This window comes from Pipistrellus kuhlii, unplaced genomic scaffold, assembly GCF_014108245.1.
Source record: "Pipistrellus kuhlii isolate mPipKuh1 unplaced genomic scaffold, mPipKuh1.p scaffold_m20_p_2, whole genome shotgun sequence".
Classification (NCBI taxonomy): Eukaryota; Metazoa; Chordata; class Mammalia; order Chiroptera; family Vespertilionidae; genus Pipistrellus; species Pipistrellus kuhlii.
This window is the reverse complement of record NW_023425515.1, coordinates 189,108,636-189,129,766: the sequence shown is the minus strand read 5'-3', so window position 1 is coordinate 189,129,766 and position 21,131 is coordinate 189,108,636. Positions and strand designations below refer to the sequence as shown.

General features: G+C 47.8%; 1 protein-coding gene across 3 annotated transcripts in view; it reads left to right on the top strand.

Moving 5' to 3' along the window:
• PDPN (podoplanin) overlaps window positions 1-21,131 on the top strand; it is a 28,082-nt gene that overhangs the window by 645 nt on the left and 6,306 nt on the right. For 2 of the 3 annotated variants that reach the window (XM_036446485.2, XM_036446483.2), the window contains exons 2-3: window positions 17,328-17,455; window positions 19,226-19,352. In XM_036446485.2, the coding sequence (XP_036302378.1) occupies window positions 17,328-17,455; window positions 19,226-19,352 (255 nt within the window). Of the gene's footprint in view, window positions 1-17,325; window positions 17,456-19,225; window positions 19,353-21,131 lie in introns of all 3 variants that reach the window. The other variant, XM_045585190.1, reaches the window with a different exon arrangement.

Genomic DNA, 21,131 nt, shown 5'->3' with positions numbered 1-21,131 from the left:
GACCGGTGACGGGTGACGGGGAACAGCAGGAGCCTTCCCGGCCCAGACTGGGCTTCCCTGCAGGCCCGCGTGTTGGAGGAATGCCGTGGCCTCCCTCCAAGGAGAGCGGGCTCATGGGATGGGGAGGGACATCCAGGAGAGCCGGCGTGGGGGGAGGGCTCCCCCTGGGAGCCGATGGTCTCCCCGCTGGGGGCTGCCAACTTGTGCGCCCCCAGACTCACTCAGGACCCATCCCTGGGGACCCTCTGTGTGGAGGATGGTGTGGGAGGCAAGGACGGAGTGGAGGGCTCCGAGTAGCAGGGGGGAATGGAGGGTGGCTGGGACCGGAGGTTGAAGTTGGTTTGAGATCCTGTGTTGAGCTTGTGCAACCTTTCCCATGCCGACGTGAGCATTGGTGACACCTCAGAGTTCAAGTATGTTAGGTCTGATGATGGGGGCACTGCTGGTCATCTGCCTCGCTCCACGCCCTCTCCCTCTCCTTACTCGCTGGTCCTCTTCTCATTCCTTACCTTTCGGCCCAGTGGGCGGCATCCCAGAACGTTCGTCAGTAGTTTACTTTTTTCCTTGGTTTCTTATCATCTGTTTTCCCCCAGAGAATCTTAAGTTCCCAAGGACACAATAATGTCCGGCGCGCAGTATTTGCTCACTCAATATTGGCAGAAGGGATTCTCCTTTAACTAGAGATCTTTAGAACCGAAGGCTGCTGAGCTGAGCTCTGGAAGGTAAACGCTTAGGTTTTCCAAGCCGAGGACCAGCTCAGTGAGTCCCAGGGCCAGAGGAATCCTCTCGTTGGGAGTGGCTTGAGGGAGGAGGTTCCTGCAATTCCACGCAAGGACAGAAATGCCCGGCCCAAAAGAAGTGACACAGGATTTGGTGTTCTGTGCCCAGCTGCCTGCTTCCGAGCTGGAGAGATGGAGCAACCCTCTCCGCAGGCCCGAGGGCTGTTCGTGGTGGCCCTGTCTCTGTCACTTCTCCTCCCTGCACGCCTCTGCAGTGCAATTACTTTTCCTCTTTGGCGAGACTGTGTGCAGATGTTAAGGTGTTGAGTTCAAGGTGTGGGAAGTCCCAAACGGAGCAGTACCCCAGCCCTGCTGGGGGGGAACGAGATGGGGGAGGAGGTCGGAGGGGAGCAGGCAGCTGAGCGGCACTCTCTGTTTGCTCCAGGAAAGGGTTAAGCTGTAATTATCCCTAAACCGCTTCAGTTCCCTAGTGCTAGTGTCAGGTAGTCCTGAAGGGTGGCTGGTGGGAAGCCCTGTCTGAAAAAAACTGCCTCCAGGCTATGGATGAGGGGGCTGCGCTTGGATGCTGATTGGCCGAGGCCCCAGGGGTTTTGTCTGCGGATAATGGGGGAAGCGACTTGCATGGGGATGAATAGCTGCATTGAGCCGGCTGTTGATGGCGCTGGTTGAGGAACAGGCCTGGGGGTCATTATGGTGATGAATTATCTGCCTACCTCATCTAGTGTTGTACTCGGAGAGTCAGTTTTATGATCTGGTCCCCAGTGTTGTCTCTGTGGAGTCAGAGGGTTCAAAGGCCCTCCGTGGTCCACACATCTGGCATTTTCCTCTGTGGTCAGCCCCACCACCCTCGCTCTGAAATCTCCTCCAAAGCACGCACTCCAGGAGTGTTGATTGGGCAAGATCCTGCAGGCCTCGGCGTGCTGCAAACCCCTGTGCTCTTCCGGGCCATCCACCCAGGATTAATCATGCGGCAAACGGCTTTGCCTGTGATTTCCCGGAAACCCTTGCCAGTTTTCGGAGGCCCTGGAATCTTCACGAGTTGCTAAGCGCTTTTGTAGCACCAGCCGAGCGTTTCGTAGAGGGCAGGCCCGTTAGAGCTTTGTGAGGGAGGCCTGGCATTTCACTTGGTGTGTGGGATCCAAAACAGCATTGAAAATGGAAAAGCACTTTTTTTTATTGTTATCCTCACCCAAGGATATTTTTTCTATTGATTTTTAGAGAGAGTGGAAGGGACTGAAGAAAGAGGGAGGGAGGGAGGGAGGGAGGGAGGGAGAGGGAGAAAGAGAGAAACATCAATGTGCCCCCATGGGGGCCAGTGATCGAACCTGCCACCCAGCTACTGCCCTTGCTTGGGAATCGAACCCTCTACCCTTCAAGTACTTGGCCCGATGCTCTATCCACTGCACCACACTGGCAAGGGCAAAAAGCATATTTTTAAAAAAGTATCCACGCATGAGAGGGCTAAGTCAGGACTGTGAGAGTAGGGAGGAACCCTGGCTGGGCAGAGGTATGCAGCCCCCCTCTCCTTCTCAGGCCTCTGAAGTCTTAAGATTCCCATGGGGTGAGCAAACAGATGAAGCAGCTCTCCTTCACACACCTCCCTCCCCTCTCCCATTCCCATCCCCACCACCTTCCACCACCTTCCACCACCTTCTAGGAATGTCAGTTACCGCATTTAACCATCACAGCCTCTTACATTGCTCATTGTTATTATCTTCAGGATACAACAGAATTGGGCTTCAGAAATGGGTTTAACTCCAACCCCAAGCTCTTTTTGCCCAAATAGAAGAGAGACCCACCTACAGAAGTTGAACTTGAAAAGTGAGCCTCCCTGTAAGTTCTTTAAACATGAAAACAAAAAATCCTAAAGTGTAAGAAGTTCTTTACACTGAGTGCTGAGTGTCATGTTCCCTGAGGAATGGAGATATCGCAGTAGTTACAAGAGGATGCATTCGTTCCTTCCCCCGATGGATGGCACCTCAGCACGCCCGGAATGCTGGGCGCGGGGTAGGTGCAGCCCGGAGTGTACACACCTAACCTACAAGCACCCCCTGAATCCGCCCCGCCCCACCACACACCTGTCTGTGCTTTAAATTCCTTGGGCTTATCTGAATATTTGTCATATTTCTGGCTTCAAAAAGGAGGCATGCCAGGTTAGAACTTGTGGAAATGTTATAGGGGAGGCCAGAGAGAGAGAGAGAGAGAAGACAGGAATACTTAGCATTACCCTTGTGACACTCGCTTGAGAAATCTGATTAAGATCCTGCCACCCTGCCACCTCTCAGGAAAGTAGACAGTGAGGGCGGTTTTGTTGAAAGAGAATCACATGATGGGAGGGGGCGGGGGAGGGGAAAATAGGGACGAGGTGGGTGGGGCAGGTACTTCTGAAACCGAGACACAGTTGCTGAGACACAGTTGCTGAGATAGTGTTAGGATTCCCGTGGGATGAGCAAACACGAAGGCAGCTTCCGATCCGCACGTGTGAACCCTTTCCCTGCTGGTTTCTGGAAACTGTGGGGAAAGGAAGGTGAGCAGGCATTTTACCCAGGGGCTATGAGAGATGGAGCCAGGTTAGGGAAGGCGTGCCAAGCTTATTCAGGCAGGAAGTCGAGCTGGTTGCTTCCTTCCCTTGGGTCTCACCCAGCACCCACCACCCAGCCTGCCCACAGCGGGCCAGTCCGGGCAGGCACTCCGTTCAGCTTCGGCAAAGGCGGTGGGCAGACACCCCTCTTCTCCTGGCTCCGTGCCTCTGCCCTGGAGGAGCCTGGCTGTCCTTTGAGGGCCATCCAGCTGGCATCCAGCTAGGTCCGCAGAGAGACCTGCAGGCCTGGCCACCTCATCACCTAGCTCAGTGGTCGGCAAACTCATTCGTCCGCAGAGCCAAACATCAACAGAACAACGATTGAAATGTCTTTGGAGAGCCACATGTTTTAAACTTAAACGTCTTCTAACGCCACGTCTTCAACATAGACTCGCCCAGGCCGTGGTATTTTGTGGAAGAGCCACTCGCATGTGGCTCTCGAGCCACAGTTTGCCAACCACGGACCTAGCTGCCCGAAGACCTGCAAACTGAAATGGTTAATGCAGCACTAAATTGCATGCAACAAACCTACCAAAAGGATAACACCTTTCCGGAGAAAGGTGTGCTCTGACCCCTGCGCAGAGGGAATGTCACCGGGCAATCACTGTCACTGTGACTTTTGTAGCCGCCGGGGAATGCCAGTCCCACAGAGAACGGATGGGAAGCGGGGCAGGGGGCACGCTGGAATACGTGTAAACATGTGGCCTCTGAGGAAGGATGGTTTCCTGCAATTCATCAAGGTGTCTCTATCGGGGGATAAAACGTCACTCATACCAGCAACGCAGCCACCCAATGAATCCCGCCCAAAGGGTTTGATGATGTTAAACCTGCCTTGCCCGAGGAACCCGTGTCTTCTTAACAAATATTTGTTGAGAAACTGGTATGCGAGTCAGGCAAGGCAGCGTTACCCCAGCTGCAGCGAGTGGGCCAGATGTCATAGCTGGTCACGTGGGAGTCTGATCCCGGTGACAGCGGCGCTGTGGTGACTCAGAGGTGGCTGTTCTATCGCCGCCTGGAGGTGATTCACCGGACGCCTCGCCCTCCTCCCGGGTGGCACACGCACCCAGATCACGTCTCAGGTATTTCACGCTGGAGAAGGACGTGCCTTCTCTGAAGCAGTGGGGACCACGTCCTGTTCTAAATAATCTAGTTGGTTCTCCTGGCCTCTTGGGGGTTTTGGGGTAATGTGGAACCGTTTCATGTGAGCTGGACCGCCCCCTGATAAGATTACGTTTCTGAATCTGTAAAGCTAAGGGAACTGGATTCTGCATGGGTGGTGTGAATCGCAGTAACTCTGTGATAACAGCGAACATTCACTGAGCCCTTAGCTGGTGCCCAGCTCTTCCCAAGCCCTGCTCCACTTAATCTGCACAACGACAAGGGCACAGCTGTTTGTATTTTACGGAGGAGTAGAGGGGTTCAGAGAGGTTAGGAACTTACACACAGACACAGCGCAAGCAAACGGCAATGGTGAGACTCGGATTCAGGCAGCTCATCCTCAGAGCCTAGGCCTCTTGTCATTAAGCACAACAGCCAGCCATGCTGAGGGTCGAGGCCGCCAAGGGCCCCCAGAAAAGCCATCCAGTGGATTTCTCTAAGTCCCTTGTAGAGCAGCAGCAGGCAATGTTATCTGTGGGATACAAAATTCAGATGGAAGGACTCTGCCAGGGGTACAGCATTTACAAAATACACATTATTGAGCATTTTAAGAGTTTGAGAGGAAGCAGCAAGCAGGATCACAGCTGAGACTAGTGCCCTGTATAGTAAAAGAAAAGAACGTATGAGGAACATTGTGTGTCCTGACCCGCTCACACCATTTGCTATTTGCTGCTAGGAGTTTGGAGATGAGATTCCATTGGGATCCAGAAAAGGCCTTCCCTTGTGGGGAAGATGGGACTTGGTCTTGGCGGTAAAAAATGGTGAGATGGTTGGATAAGGTGTCAGGCAGGGAAGGGCAGTACGGGGGAGAGAGGCTTGCATGGAAATGCAAACCACCTAGAATTATGTGGGAAGCGGTCTGGGCAGGGCGGGCCAGGAAGGCTGGCCGGAGGCAGGCGCCTGAGTTGGGGAGTGGCAGGAAATTCGGGAGAAGGATGAGTCCATGTTGAGTGGGGGAGGTGGACCTTTTTCTGTGGGCTCTAGGCAATAATAGAAAGTGGGAGTGGCGGGCCATGAACAGTGGTTGTCAGAAGAAAGGCAGTGACAGGACACCCTATGAATCTGGGTTATGGGACAAGTCAGGAGGAAAAGAGACTGTGTGGTTAGTGACAACAGAGGGAGTGATGAGATCAGATTTTTGGGAAAATCAGCCAGGGATTTCCTGATTTTCATTCTTTCATTTCCTGGCTTCTTATTCACCTCTTACAACACTCATCATCGTTATTGATATGTAATGCATGTATCATAAACCTAACCCCTTTAAGGAGAACAATGTAGTGGTTTTTAGTATATGTATATAGAGTTATGCGGCCATCACCAGGGTCAATTTTATTATTATTTTTTAAATATATTTTTTATTGATTTCAGAGAGGAAGGGAGAGGGAGAGAGAAACATCAATGATGAGAGAGAATCATTGATCAGCTGCCTCCTGAATGCCCCACACTGGGGATCAAGCCCACAGCCCAGGCAAGTGTGCTTGACCGGAATCAAACACAGGGCCCTTCAGTCCACAGGCCTCTGAGCCAAACCAGCTAGGGCACCAGGATCAATTTTAGAACATTATCATCCTCTTTCCCCAAACTCCCAAACCATTAGCAAGGGCTCGTATTTCTTCTCCCTGATCCCCTGGCGACCACTAACTGACTTTGTGTCTCTCTGGGTTTGCCTCTTCTGGGTATTTCACATAAATGTCATCATACATTATGTGGGCTTTTGTGTCTGACTTCTTTCACTTAGCATGATGTTTTTAAGGTTCATCTATGTTGTAGCTTGTGAATTTCATTCCTTTTTATGGCTGAATAATATTCTGCTATCCCATATAATAAAAGCCTAATATGCTAAGTGTCCAGTCATCCAGTTGGCCATTCAATCAATCAAAGCATAATATGCTAATAATATTCTAAGGCTGCTCAACTGCTTGCTATGATGTGCACTGAGCATCAGGGAGCAGACACTCTGACCGATAGATTAACTTGCTGCTGTGTTCCAGCCAATCAGAACTTAGAATGATGGGCCAAACATGGCCTGGAGCCCTTCCGTGGTCCCTCCCCAGCTGGCCAACCTCCCGTGTCCCTCTCAGCCCTGATCATGCACCACTGGGGTCCCTCAACCTGGCCTGCGCCCTCTCACAACCCAGGCTGAGGAACCCCCATGGCCCCAAATGCATGAATTTTGTGCACTGGGCCTCTAGTATGGATATAAAACATTTCGTTTATCCATTCACCAATTGATGGACATTTGGGTTGTTTCCAGTTGGGGGCTATTCGAAGTGAAGCTGCTGTGAACATTCATGGACAGGTCTTTGTGAGTTCATGTTTTCATTTCTCTGGGAGGGGAATGGCTGGGTCCTATGGTAACCCTGTGTTTAACATTTTGAGGAATTGCCAACTGTTTTCCAAAGTGGTTGCATCATTTTACATCCCTACCAACAATACAAAAGGGGTTCTGATTTCTTTATATCCTTGCCAACTCTTGTTATTTTGTGTTTGTTTTTAATACTAGCTATTTTCTTTTTTTTTTCTTTTTTAAATATATTTTATTGATTTTGTACAGAGAGGAAGGGAGAGAGATAGAGAGTTAGAAACATCGATGAGAGAGAGTCATCGATCAGGTGCCTCTTGCACACCCCCCACTGGGGATATGCCCACAACTCATGTACATGCCCTTGACCGGAATCAAACCCGGGACCCTTCAGTCCCCAAGTCGACGCTCTATCCATTGAGCCAAACCGGTCTTGGCTAATACTAGCTATTTTCTGATTTGCATTTCCTTAATGCCTCATGATGCTGAACATCTTTTCATGTGTTTATTGGCCATTTGTATATCTTCTTTTGAGAAGTGTCTATTCATATTCTTTTTTCCTCTTAAAATTGGGTTGTCATCTTATTGTTGAACTAGGGACCCAGTGCATAAATTTGTGCACCTCAAAAGGAACTGTGGGCCAATATGCTGCAGTGGGCACAGGGACAGGTCTTGGCCCATCCTCCAGGCCCCTACCTGGCTCTTCCTACACCAGCCCTGGTCTCCTGTCTGCCAGCAGCCCTGCTCCACCATTGCCGCTCCCACATGCTGATGGCACTGGCCCAGCTCGCACCCACTGGTGGCACAGAGCAATTGAGGCCGGCACCAGCAGCAGGTGAGAGTGGGCCAGTGCCATCAGTGGGTGAGAGCAATGGCTGCTGCCCCAATTGCCCCTCAGGAGCAGGGGGAAGTAGAGAAACCCTGAAGGGCGATCAGGGCCAGCAGCCACCACTTGCACCTGCTGATGGCATCAAGCGATCGGGGATCGGGGCGAGTGCCAGTAACAAGTATGAGTGCTGGGCAGGACTGCGGCACATGAGAGCAAAGAATTTTCAGTAACCACCAGAGGCTTGCCCCATGACTGTGACTGGCACCCCGCTTTCATCTGGTGCCCCTGATCACCTGCTCCACCATCCTGCTGTGGCTGACACCTGCCATGTTCCACACTCTGCTGCCTGCTGCTGACACTAGCTATGTTCCTCGTGCACACCCTGGTGCTCAGCACACGTCATAGCAACTGGTTGTTCTGCCGTTTGATCTATTTGCATATCAGCCTTTTATTACATAGGATTCTTTGTATAACCAAAATCTAGACCCTAGCTCTTTATCAGATGCATGAATTGCAAATATTCCTTCCATTCTGTGGGTTGTCTTTTCAATCTCTCTCTTTTTTTTAAATCTATTTTTATTGATTTTAGAGAATAAGGGAGAGGGAGAGAGAGATAGAAACATCAATGATGAGAGAGGATCATTGATTGGCTGCGTCCTGCATGCCCCACCCTGGGAATTGAACTCACAACCTGGGCATGTGCCCTAACCAGGAATCAAACCATAACCTCCTGGTTCATAGGTCAAAGCTCAACTACTGAGCCATGCACCTTTTCAATCTCTTGGTAGTATCAATTGAAGCATAAAATTTTAAAGTTTTTATGAAGTCCAAGTTATCTATTTTTTTGTCCTTTTGTTGCTTAGGAAGATTGCCTAATCTAAGGCTACCAAGATTTACTCTTATGCTTTCTTCCAACAGTTGCATTATTTTAGCTCCTACATTTAGGCCTCCGATTCATTTGGAGTTAACTGTAATATATAGGGGTTTATTTCTGGAGTCTTCATTCTATTCCTTCATCTATACATCTATTCTTATGCCAGCATTAAAGTATCTTGATTAGATAGCTTTGTAATAACTGTTGAAATCAGGACGTGTGAGTCTTACTGTGTTCTTTTCCAAGATTGCTGTGGCTAGTCTTTCTCCTATATTTTCCTTATTTGTGTACCTCTTGCCCTTTAAAGAAGAGAGGAGGACCCATGGACCCATGTCATCCATCTTTACCACTTCAAAGAACACATGGTTGGTACATAGTAAACATGTGGCAAGCGGGGGCGGGAAGAAACTCAGTGACCCAAGCCTTTGGGCAAGAATGACAAGAAAGCACATGATAGAACTCAGGGAGGAGGGATGAGAGGTTAGGAACCAATTGGCTGAGAAGGAGCAGGAGTGCATACACTCTGTCATAGACACAGTGAGGCACTGAGGGTTAGGGTTAGGGTTAGGGTTAGGGTTAGGGTTACTGAGACATCCAATTTAATGTGTCTGATGGGTACCTGGGGAGACACTAAACTCAACGGACATCAGAAATATGCTCTGGAGACAAAGTTTGCGGCCTGAATTTCCCATTGATGAGATCAAGGGGGAAGAGATGCTAGGGCCGTGGTCGGCAAACTGTGGCTCGCAAGCCACATGCGGCTCTTTGGCCCATTGAGTGTGGCTCTTCCACAAAATACCACTGCCTGGGCGAGTCTATTTTGAAAAAGTGGCATTAGGAGAAGTTGAAGTTTAAAAAATTTGGCTCTCTAAAGAAATTGCAATCGTTGTACTGTTGATATCTGGCTCTGTTGACAAGTGAGTTTGCCGACCACTGCAGAGGCGGAGAGATCCCCCTAGCTAAGAACATTTATTTTTTTACAAACCTACTGCCGCACGCTTCACTCTCCCAAGCCAGGCTTAGGGTCAAGGCCACAGGCAGCTCTTGGAAACACATGCAGCACATTCTGCACATTCCTGCAGGGCCTCGTCCTCCTGGGCTCACAGCTGGACCGTCTGGGTGGACAGTGAGGTCAGATCCAAACGGGCTCCTTCGCCCACTCTTGCAAAACCAGGGCCTGCTCAGCTGACAGCCGTGAGTCAAGCAGAGGCTCAGTTTCCCAGCAGATGGCCAGTGTTTTCCCAGAAGTCCACCGGAGGGATGCTCTGCCAGGGCCCGGGGCAGCGCTTCTAAAGCAGGCTTTGTCATTCGGTTCCTCAAGCACTGAGCACTCCTTTGTACGTGACTCCAGAAAAGTTCTTACAGAGGTGTTGACTGCAGGCGACAGGCTGTGAATTCATTTCCTCTTACCGAGAACACTCCGCTCTTGGTCAAGAGAGAAATCTCCCCCCAGGTTGAGTAATCTCGGTTGAGGTTACCACCAACAGCCTCTCGTTTTAACCTCGGAGGAGTGCTGAGCCTTGATTGTGACTGGGGGTGCGTGGCTAAGTTGATTCACCTCCAGGAGTCATGAAAAGGGTGACTATTCATGTATTCATTCACTTAGCTCACAGGGCCCTGAGCACATAGCAGAAGGGAACGTAGCCCACAAGTAGCTCATGGATGCTAGTGGGGAGAAAACAGTGGGTGCCCGTGTTATCTAGTCCTAGACCAGTTTAGAGGATCGTACTTTCTCCTGGCCCCTGGGGAGGGATCTGAAGGAAGAGGTACTTTACCTGGTTTAGGTAGACTAGGAGGAAGGGTTTGGATGGAACTGAAAGGTGAACCAGCTGGTGCCCTTGGCATCCATAGCCCACCATCAGGGCTGCTCCAGTTCTACTCCAGCCCTTTCTATAGGGGGTAGAGAGGAATTGGATGAGAGGAATCTGCGGAAAAGTGACCGACACTTTTGAAGGTGGTGTTGCAGTGGTTAAAGCAGGGTTTTGGAGTCTGGCAGAGGCTGGTGTCCAATCTCAGCATCACCACTGGCTGGCTACATGGGTGGTTTACCCTCAGCCTCATCATCCTCACCCTCAACATGAGGATGGTATTCCCTTGCAAGGCTTTTGTAGAGATGATGCGAGGGTGCTTGGCACGATGTTTTTGGCTATTCTCTTGTAAATTTCATAAATACCCTGTTTCTCCGAAAATAAGACAGTGTCTTATATTAATTTTTGCTCCCAAAGATGCGCTAGGTTTTATTTTCAGGGGATGTCTTCTTTTTCCATGAAGAAGAATACGGTACACATTTATTGTTAAATGAAAATGAAGGAAATTTATTACCTGTATACGGTACGGTATTACGGTAATTGTCAACACAAACCAGACAAACTGTGAATCCTACAGTATCAAGAATTTACTCATTTATTCAATGACAATCATGTCATCATCTTCTGGAACATCATCATAACAATCCAATTCCTGAATTTCCTGGTGAATTTCTTGTGACTCCATTTCTTTCAGAATCAGTGGACCAAATCTCTCATGTTTAGCCTGGGGGGGGGGGGCTTATTTTCGAGGGGATGCCTTATATTTCACTCAGAAGAAAAACCTGTAAGTAGGTCTTATTTTCGGAGGATGTCTTATTTTCGGGGAAACACGGTAGCAGCTGTTCTTAAAATATAACAGATGGTCCTGGACATTAATTGCCAAGACTCATGAAGGCACACAGTAGGTCTTAGTTCTTTTCACCCCATCACAAAGGAGAGAGAATGGATGTGGTCAGCAGGCCTGGTGTCCATGCCTTAGAGACCAAATGCCCTCCCCTGCCAGTGACTCAGTGAGAGTCCCTGCCATTGAAATAACAAGTGAATCCTGGGCATGTGTCCCGACCAGGAATTAAACCATGACCTCCCAGTTCATAGGTAACACTCAATCACAGAGCCATGCTGACCAGGCCCGCCACGCTGTCTCTTTACCTGGGGGAGGTACTAACAACTCCTGGGTGAAGCACAGTGGACAGTGGCAGGAATATTATCATACTAGAGGCCCGGTGCACACAATTTGTGTAAGACTAAGCCTTCTGGGACCCGGGCTTCCCTTGCAGCCCTGGCTTCATCCAGAAGATCATCTGGAAGGACGTCTGGTCTAATTAGCATATTATCATTATAGACTAGAGGCCCGATGCATGAAATTCATGCAAGAGTAGGCCTTCCTTTTCAGAGCATTATCTCAATCCATTGAGGTTTTGCTTCCCAGCAATTGTCGACAGTTTTGGCTCAAATAAACTCATTAAAAAAATTCTTTAAAAAAAAGAGTAGGCCTTCCTTCCCCCAGCTATTCTGGCACCCAGGACCCCCGGCTTCCCTCCAGTCACCGACAGGCATCCACGACCTGGGCTTCACTCCGGTCCCGCCTTTGTCCGGGAAGGACGTCCGGAATGATGTCCAGTCTAATTAGCATATTACCCTTTTAATATTATAGATAAGGCAGGTGTGGGCAAAGTCCAGTCCACAGGAGTATGAGACCCTGAAATCATTTGGCCTGGCCCTGCCAAGGCATTAGGGGTGAGTTCATTAAATGTTTGACCAAATATAGCAGGCTCGTTTTTAAGTTGATCATTCTGTATGATGCTTGTTATAAATATCCAAAGAGCCCTTGGCAGAGAAAAAGGTTCCCCAGCCCTGCTCTAAGGGGTCATTGAAAAGAACTTTTCCTCTTGGCTGGAGGTGTGCTCTTTCAGCCAGTTGCTGAGTAAACGTCTGTGAAGGACGAACCATGGTGCCAGGCCCCGGGCCTGCGGACAGTGCGGGCTTAGGTAGGCCTTTGCCGCCCGAAGGAAGGCTGAGTGAGCGCCATTGCTGTGGGACCCCGAGAAGCAGGGCCAAGCCTTCTCGCAGTGGCCTAGGCTTTTCCATGGCCAAGCCTTTGATCCAGCCAGCCATCTCCGGGAGCCATGGCGAGGGCGAGGGTGGAGGGGAAACCCATCGGCCACATCAGGGATCACATGGACCACAACCCGCAGTCTGCCGGGAGCTGAGGGTCCGGCACACAGCTCTGGGTCCGGGAGTGGCTTCCAATATTTCAAAGAAAGGCATCCGCACAGGGGAGGAGGCGGGCAGCCTGCTGGACCCGAGAAACAACTCGAAAGATGTGGTCAATAAAAGCAGAGTCGACACCTTCCTGCCCGTCACAGAACCCACGGCACGGTGATCAGCAGCTAAAGTGGAAGCTGGGGATTGAGGCGGAGGGTTGTACCCGTGGGGGGTCCTCAGGGGCCTGGAAAATGTTGGGGTTTGGCGTCTTTCTCCAGGTGTGTGTGTGGGGGGGTGAGGGGGGTGAGGGGGGTGGATTTTCAGGCTTCTGAGCACAGTATTGAAACAGGGTGGAGAAATAATGCGCCAAAGCCTGTGTCTGGATGAAGGACGAGCCGTGAGCGTTTTTATGTTTGGTTTTCAGATAGATGTTTTGGTACTCCTCCCCGCAGCATTACTCACCCCGAATGTAACTGCGGGGGATGCTAGGATTCAATGTTTATTAAGGCTCCTACGGGGGAAAACCAGAACTTCCTAGGATGTCGTAAGAAAAAAAAAAGAGAGAGAAAGTCTGCTTTCAATGGCCACAAAAGCCACTCCCAGGCCATGCAGTCAACCATCTTCAAAGGCGTATTGTGTATTATTCTAGACGCTGGAGCCGCTTCAAGGTGCCAGACATCACCAGGCAGCAGGCAGGATGCCTCAATGGGCTAACACTGCAGGTTTTCTCTGAAAACCCTGTGGGTTCCTTATTTTTAAATCACCTTCCCTCCTCAAGATAAAACACTGTCCAAGCGGCTCCCAAGCCTTCCCATCCTGAAGCTTCGGGTCCACAGAAAGGGGACGGCAGGGAGGTCTCCCTCACGTGGGAAGGACCCGACAGAAGCTCTTTGCCTAAACTTATGTGCGGGACTTTTGCGGCTCCGAATAAAACAGGGGAGTCCGTTAGAGGACGTAGCATCATGTAGGAACATCCTACTTCCCTCGTAGGTCCAGTGAAATGTGGTTACCAACAGAGCTGTGGCAGGTGGGAAAACGAGTTCTTGGCTCTGAGGTTTTGTATCACTTTCTCATTATTGCTGGGTAATACTTCAGACACTTCCCAGCCACCACGTGTCCAGTTCTTTACTTCTTTTTCATCAGTGCTCTGGTGATGCCTGGATGACAGAAATATCAATAGCCTCAGCGACCCCCTGTTCCCATCTGGCCCCAGCATCATCCCCCAAACCCACACTCCGTTCACACAGCACCCAGAGTGGCCTCTTGGACTCAGGTGATGCCACTTCCAAAAGAATTCAAATGATGGAGCATCGGCCTGTGGACTGAAAGGTCCCAGGTTTGATTCCAGTCAAGGGCATGTACCTTGGTTTCAGGCACATTCCCAGTAGGAGGTATGTAGGAGGCAACTGGTCGATATTTCTCTCTCATCCATGTTTCTAACTCTCTATCCCTCTCCTTTCCTCTCTGTAAAAAATCAATAAAATATATATTTTTAAAAATCTACAAAACTATATATTAAAAAAAAAACAATACCATAAGAGAAAAAATGTTTTAAAGATATTTCTGATGGCCAGCAGCTCACCACTGCTAATCAAATAAATGTCAGTAAAAGCAGAGGTTTGGAAGCACTTCTTCAAAGATTTTTATCAAGCATTGGGGATACTGCAAACCGTGACAATAACAGCGTGATTTGTCATTGCATTTAAATTCTGAGGTATTTTAAAAGAAATGCCGCTGAAACAGATTTGACTCAGTGGATAGAGCGTCGGTCTGCAGACTGAAAGGTCCCAGGTTCAATTCCAGTCAAGGGCATATACATTGGTTGCGGGCACATCCCTGGTGGGGGATGTGCAGGAGGCAACTGGTCAATGTTTCTCTCTCATCGATGTTTCTAGCTCTCTATCCCTCTCCCTTCCTCTCTGTAAAAAAATCAATGAAATATATTTAAAAAAAAGAAAAAGAAAAGAAATGCCATCCCATACATAGACATAGAATCATTCTTTAATGCCAAGATTATAATGATTCACAATTAGCAACTTTTCTACCATGAAGCATCTCTTTGCTTCTTGTTTGCCCTCAAATGTAAGAACCTTAAGGTGAAATTGATTTATCCACACCGTCTTCTCATAGGCGGTATAAACGTTTGGCCTAGTTTTTTAAAGAACATCACACACAAAAATATTCCTAAGTAAATGGATGGGTTGCTACCGCATTTGGGAACTTCCATTGGTTCTGTGCCATGGCGGGGGGAGGCTGGGGGAGGCTGGGTGTGACAGGAAAGGCGTTCCTTCACGTGAGCATGAGGGCACACTGCTCCCGGCCGGCCCTGTAATTGCAGTCTCCTCTGCACCTATGTAAACAGTGTGTGTGTGTGTGTGTGTGTGTGTGTTGCCTGTGTGCGCATGTGTCTCAGAAAGGAAGAAGGATTGGAGGGCCTAGGCATCCACACGTGCTTTGAATTTTAACATTCAAGGGAAAAGGATGGCAAATGCCGGCTGGGGGAACGGGACACACAGGCAGGCCTTCCGCCAGCCGAAGGAGAGAGACAGCTGAGGATCTCTTGTGAAGCTCAACTTTCCCATGGAGCCGAGAGAATGCCAGGGCCGAGAGACAAAGAGGACATGCTTCTTAATCAGGAGTGTCATTCATAAAAACGCCCTTTGTCCATTCAGAGCGGTTTTAGTGCCGGCCGCTGCGGGCCAACCGTAGGAAAGAAGCAGGAGGAATTTTTATCGTTCCGCTTTCAATGAACTGAACTTTCTACGAAAGAATTCAGACCAGCTTCATTCAGTACTATTTTTTTTCCCTCTTTTAAAGCAAGGGTAGTTTGTTTCTTTTGAAGTTAGAGGATGCCCCAGTACATGATTTTGCTGAGCGGCGCCGGGAAACATTTTTTTTACATTGATGACTTGTTAATTGAACTCAAAGCAAGGGAGGAAGAAAAGAAAATAGCACATTTAGTTGTGTGTATGTGTGTGTGTTTAACAAGGACTGCTTGCCAGGCAAAGGGATATTTCCTCCCTGAGAACCCATTAATATATTCAACATCTGCCTACAGCACAGGCCTAAATCCTCATGGGGACCAATCACTGCCCCACCCCTCCTCCACCCAGCAAATGGCTCAGAGGGAAGACCAACCATTTGCACGCACTGAGTTATTATTCAGTTATTGCTTATGATTCAGTTATTTGACACCCAGATGAAAAATGCATATACTCAAGTTCATCCAGAGAGATTGACCGGCAGCACTGAGTACCGTATTTTTCGGACCATAAGACGCACTTTTTCCCCCCCAGAAGTGGGGGGAAAAAGTCCCTGCGTCTTATGGTCCAAATATAGCCTACACCTATACTTTAAAAAAAAAGTTTTTTTACTTGCCCGGCTCTGTGTGGTCTCTGTGTGCTTGCCCGGCTCTCAAATGGTTCTAAATGCTGCTGTTTACTTTACAGGGCTGATTATATGTGTTTATGACTGTGATGTTGGGTTTTAATGCACATAAAATATTTTAGGACACTATTTGTTTCAGAATCTTTTTTTCTTCATTTCCCTTCTCTAAAAATTGGTGCGTCTTATGGTCTGTAGCGTCTTATGGTCCGAAAAATAAGGTAGGCCTAGTTGCAGAGAGAACAATTGGGTTTGTTTGTTCTAGAGGCGCTCTCCCTCTGCATCAGCAAAGACGCTGTGATCAAATATTTATTAGCGGGGCCTGAGGCTGGGTCGGTGAGAAGCCTCAGGAGGAATAGAAATCTTAAAGCAAGGATGGGCTGCTGGCTGGCTCCAGCATGGCCTGGTTACAAACATCTGCTCTTTAATTACATCAAGCCCTCCTCCCTGCTCTTGGGACGCGTGTGCTCCCTTATTTTGCAACTGTACTTAGTCACGGGATTTCCAGAGCCCCTCTGAGTCTGCGGAGGGAGCCCGTGGCCAATGAGTCAGATTTTTAACCAGCGAAAGGCTTATCTGGTGAGTTGAGATGGAGCTCCGGCTTGGCCGTGATGAGCTCAGGTCGTTTGGATACAGGTTGGAGAAGAGGCCACTGAAGTTATCTGTTCTCTGCCTGGTTTTAGAATTTGCCATCCCCTGCTCCTCCAGAAACCTTTTCTTTGGCACAACAGGGTCATTCATTCACCCAGGGTTCATGCAGGAGAGCCAGGGCCCGGGCCAGTGAGGTTTCTCGGTAGCGTAGCTCTTGGTGCACGGAGAGCTCGCGTAGTTGTCGCTGGCATCCTTAAGTGTGTTGCTGACCTTCCCCTGCAGACACTAGCCTAACTCCTTATAAGATGGGATGTTGAACTCTATGTAATCTCTGAGGTCAGTGGTCCAGGCCGATGCTAATCAGTCAGGTGGGCAGCAGTCTCAAAGTTAAATGGAGAGCCAACCTGACTTTGGAAAGATGGAGACCCTGCCTTTTGGACATTTCTGATTCCGTAGGTTGGAGATAGAGCCTGCAACATGGTTTTGGAACTCTCCCGAGGTGCCTATAATTTAGAGTTTTTCCAGGTCTACATGATATTCCAGTAACCTGAATACATTACTTCATCATCTGAAATAGTACCAGAAAGGAAGGGGGTACAGTCCGCCCCAAGGGGATATTCAGGAGGGGCTGGCTGCTTCAGCCTTTTCTCTTTCCACCCTCCTTTCCTGGGCAATGGTGACAACCAGGCCGTCATATGTGCCAGCGGTGCAGCAAGGAGAATGGTTTGTGCTAAGCAGGAAATGTAACAACAAATCCCAAAAAGGAATGGGGAAAAATCATCTCATTATGGTCAGCCCGTTAGGTCTGTTCTCACCCCATCCACCATGAGCCCTGACTCGGTCTTTCTTTTTCAGCCAGCACAGTCCTGCCAGAAGATGATGTTACGACCCCAAGTAGCATGGTGACCCCAGGTGTGGATGACAGTACGATGACCCCAGCTACCAGTAGACAGTCCCATAAGCCTGCTGACTCCACAAGTCAGGTGAGTGTCCCAGGAAGAGAGGAATTTGGTTGGTAAGCATGCAATGACATGCAAGGACATATATGTATAGATATATTTATATATGTATATATGTGATCAGTGGGAGCATACAAAGGAGTTGTCACATGGCTTGCAACAAAAATGACTTTCCAGTTTCACCCAGCTGGCATGTCACTGGTGTGCTGATCACAGGTGCTCCCAGTGTCTATATCAGGGCTTCTTAAACTGGTAAGGAGGTCGGTTTATGGATGTCCAGTCTACTATAGCCCACGTGTCAATACAAAACACGTCTTGGATTGCTATAAACGTTTCTAGATAGATATTCACAACTTCCTGTCATACTGTGACTGGTAATAAGCCACCCACAGACGGTACCGGTGTAGACTATGTGGAGTTCCAACTGACACATTCCCACCCTAAAGACCTTTAACCAGCTCATGCATATCTTAAGCCATTGCCATGGGCAAGACCAGATGCCAGGCTCTGGGAGGCACTAAGAAGGGATATAGGCCACACCTTCCACCCATGAGGGGCTTAATGCAGTGATGGGATAGAGGCCTTTGCCCACTGTCCCTCTCGAGTTCTCTATTTCAGCCATGTTGGCCCTTCTGACCTTTGGACTTACTCCAACTTAGGTTTCTGTTTTCTCTGCTTTGAATACTCCCCTGATCGGTCCATGGTTGATTTTTTTCTCCTGATTCTTAAGTTCACTCATTATCTCAAAGGGGCCTAAAGGAATCCCTTCTCCACCTCCCAGGAGTGACTCTCAGCCAGAGGACAGCAAACTACTCACCAGATTGGGCCCACACCCTGTTCTTGTCAGTAAAGTTTTACCGGAACACAGCAGTGCCCATTCAGCTGAGAGTCATCTCAGGCTGCTTTCATACCCTAAGAGCAGAGCTGAGTAGTTGGTCACAACAGAGAAAATATTTACCATTTGGCCTTCTACAGAAAAATATGCCAGCTCCTGTTTAAGACTATCCCCAGGGTTGAGAACTATGTGTGTGTGTGTGTGTGTGTGTGTACAGTAAATGAGGTATTTAAAGGAGCTGGCACATATTATGTTTTAAAAAGGTTAGCTATTGCTCTTATTGGGAGAGGGGGGCATTAAAGTATGATACAACGTAATGTATGCCCCAAAATATTGCAGGAAGGAAATGCCATTCAAATTCAAGGGAGAGGAAGAAGTAAACTCGGTGATCATGTATTTTCTGAAGAATTAAGACCCATGGAAGTAAACACTCGGTATTCCTTTCTGGAGGCATGCTTTTATTCCTGTCCCCGTTAATCTGTTGGTGTGCTTTCTGGTTTCCACTTTAAATTTATGACAACACATATTTTATATATTTATGCCATCACCATATCCAGACAGTCCTCCGGTTACATCAGATTTGATGTATGTCATTTCGTGGTTACATCACCATCTCCCATTTATTTATTAAAAAAAAAAAAAAAGTTCCGCCATTTCGACATATGTACATATGGCTTTATTTATTTACCACAAATAAAGGTCAGGAAGTGTAATCTTTCTTTTAAATTATTTTTACTCTTTCACTTCATTACTGCTGTGTATGCGCTCCATGTGAGTGACATGGGTGCTTATGTAGGGGGGGTCCCGACTTATGGCAAAAATCGTGTTATGTCGTGACGTAGGAAAGAATGTCCGACGTAACTCAATGATCTACTGTCTTGTTTTCTGTTATAAGACCAAGTATATATTTTAAAACATGATGTTATATTTCTGTTTTGCTTCATTTACGTCTCCAATAGGTGCCCACCAATGCCAAGCACACAGACATTCCTATAGAGGACCTGCCAACGACAGAGAGCACAAGCCACCCCCCAGAAGGAGCCTCAAGCACCACAGCCTTGAATGAGGCCTCTAGTCATCCCAGAGGTAAGAAGCCCGGTCACCCCAACACGGATTGAACTGGTTTTGCAGTCATTACCCTCCAGAAACCATGACCCAAGTGTAATCATCGGCAGGGCATATTTTTGGAATGCAAGAGTGAATTCCAAACCAAGCTTTATGTGATAGTTTCAGAACTCAATGTATTGGGGTTGTTAAATCCAATTTGATTTATTGGGCTGTTGAACAGAGTTCTCTGCCTTGAGAACAAATGATGATACTCCCACCAGGACAAGATGAGTAGCTACTGGTGTCGTGATGCTGACCATAAGTGGGTAGAATGCTACACTAAGAACTTTGTGTGTTTGCCTAAAAGCATAAAACTCAGCCAACCTATGTAAATATCCATGGGTACTATAGTACTGTTTACCATCTTATATGGAATTCATGTCCGTACCCACGGAGCAAGAATCTTTTCTTACCAGGATTCGGGCTTGTACTGTGATAACACTGTTGACACCTGCAGCTTTATGAGTGGAACATCTTGGAGAGAATCTAGAGAGGAGAACATTGGGTCATTGCCATGATTATGAGGTTTGGACCATCCCTGACAAAAACAAGGACAGATCATTGCATTACAACTCAGCAATAGAAAGAAATAGCTTCCTATTTCTAGAGCTTTTTAAAAAAGTAATTAAGTCCTTTTTTTTTTTTTTTTAATATGCCCTCATTTTGTAGTATATAGGGGTGAACGAGAAAAGGAACTAGCCATAACTGTAATGTGTGATCACTAACTTGAGCTAATTTGTATAAATCATTTTATCTATAAAATGGGACTGCTGAACAGAGTTCTCTGCCTTGAGAACAAGTGTTAGGTATTTCCATCTTTAAATGAAAGGAAACACAAAGACTTTGCCTAGTACACTGGTTCCTCAAACCAAATGTACATCTGAACACCTAGAAAGTTATTCTTTTTTTCCCCTCAAATATATTTTATTGATTTTTTACAGAGAGGAAGAGCAATAGAGAGTTAGAAACATCGATGAGAGAAAAACATGGATCAACTGCCTCCTGCACACCCCCTACTGGGGATGTGACTCAACCAAGGTACATGCCCTTGACCGGAATCAAACCTAGGACCCTGGAGTCTGCAGGCTGACTCTCTATCCCCTGAGCCAAACCAATTAGGAGTAGAAAGTTATTCTTTAGTATCAATATACATTTCTAGACCCAAAGCCAATCTGGTTTTATAAAATGTATAGCACTTCTGAGGATTTTTAAAAAATGCTTTAGCCCTGGCTGGTGTGGCTCAGTTAGTTGGAGAATTGTCTCATACACTGAAAGATGGCAGTTCAATTCCAGATCCGGGCATTTATCCAGGTTTCAGGTTCAATTCTCAGTTGGGTGGGGCATTACAGGAGACAACCAATGATGTTTCTTTCTCTCACTCTCTCTCTCTCTCCCTTCCTTTCTTCCTCTATAGAAACATGTCCTCAGGTGAGGATTTAAAAAAAACAAAAAACCTTTATATTTGTACACTACATTCATAGCAACATTATTTACTGTAGCTGAAATGTGGAATTTATTGACAGATGAATGGATAAACAAAATCAAGGCACCTTGAATACATACAATGGAATATTGTTCAGCCTGTAAAAGGAATAAAATTGACACCTAGTACAAATGGGTAAACATTGGGACATTATGCTAATTAGAATAAGCTAGTCACCAAAAGGAAGATGATGTATGATCCCACTTAGATGAGATACACTACACAAAACAGTCAGAGTCACAGAGACAGAAAGTAGAAGGGTGGGCGTCTGGGGT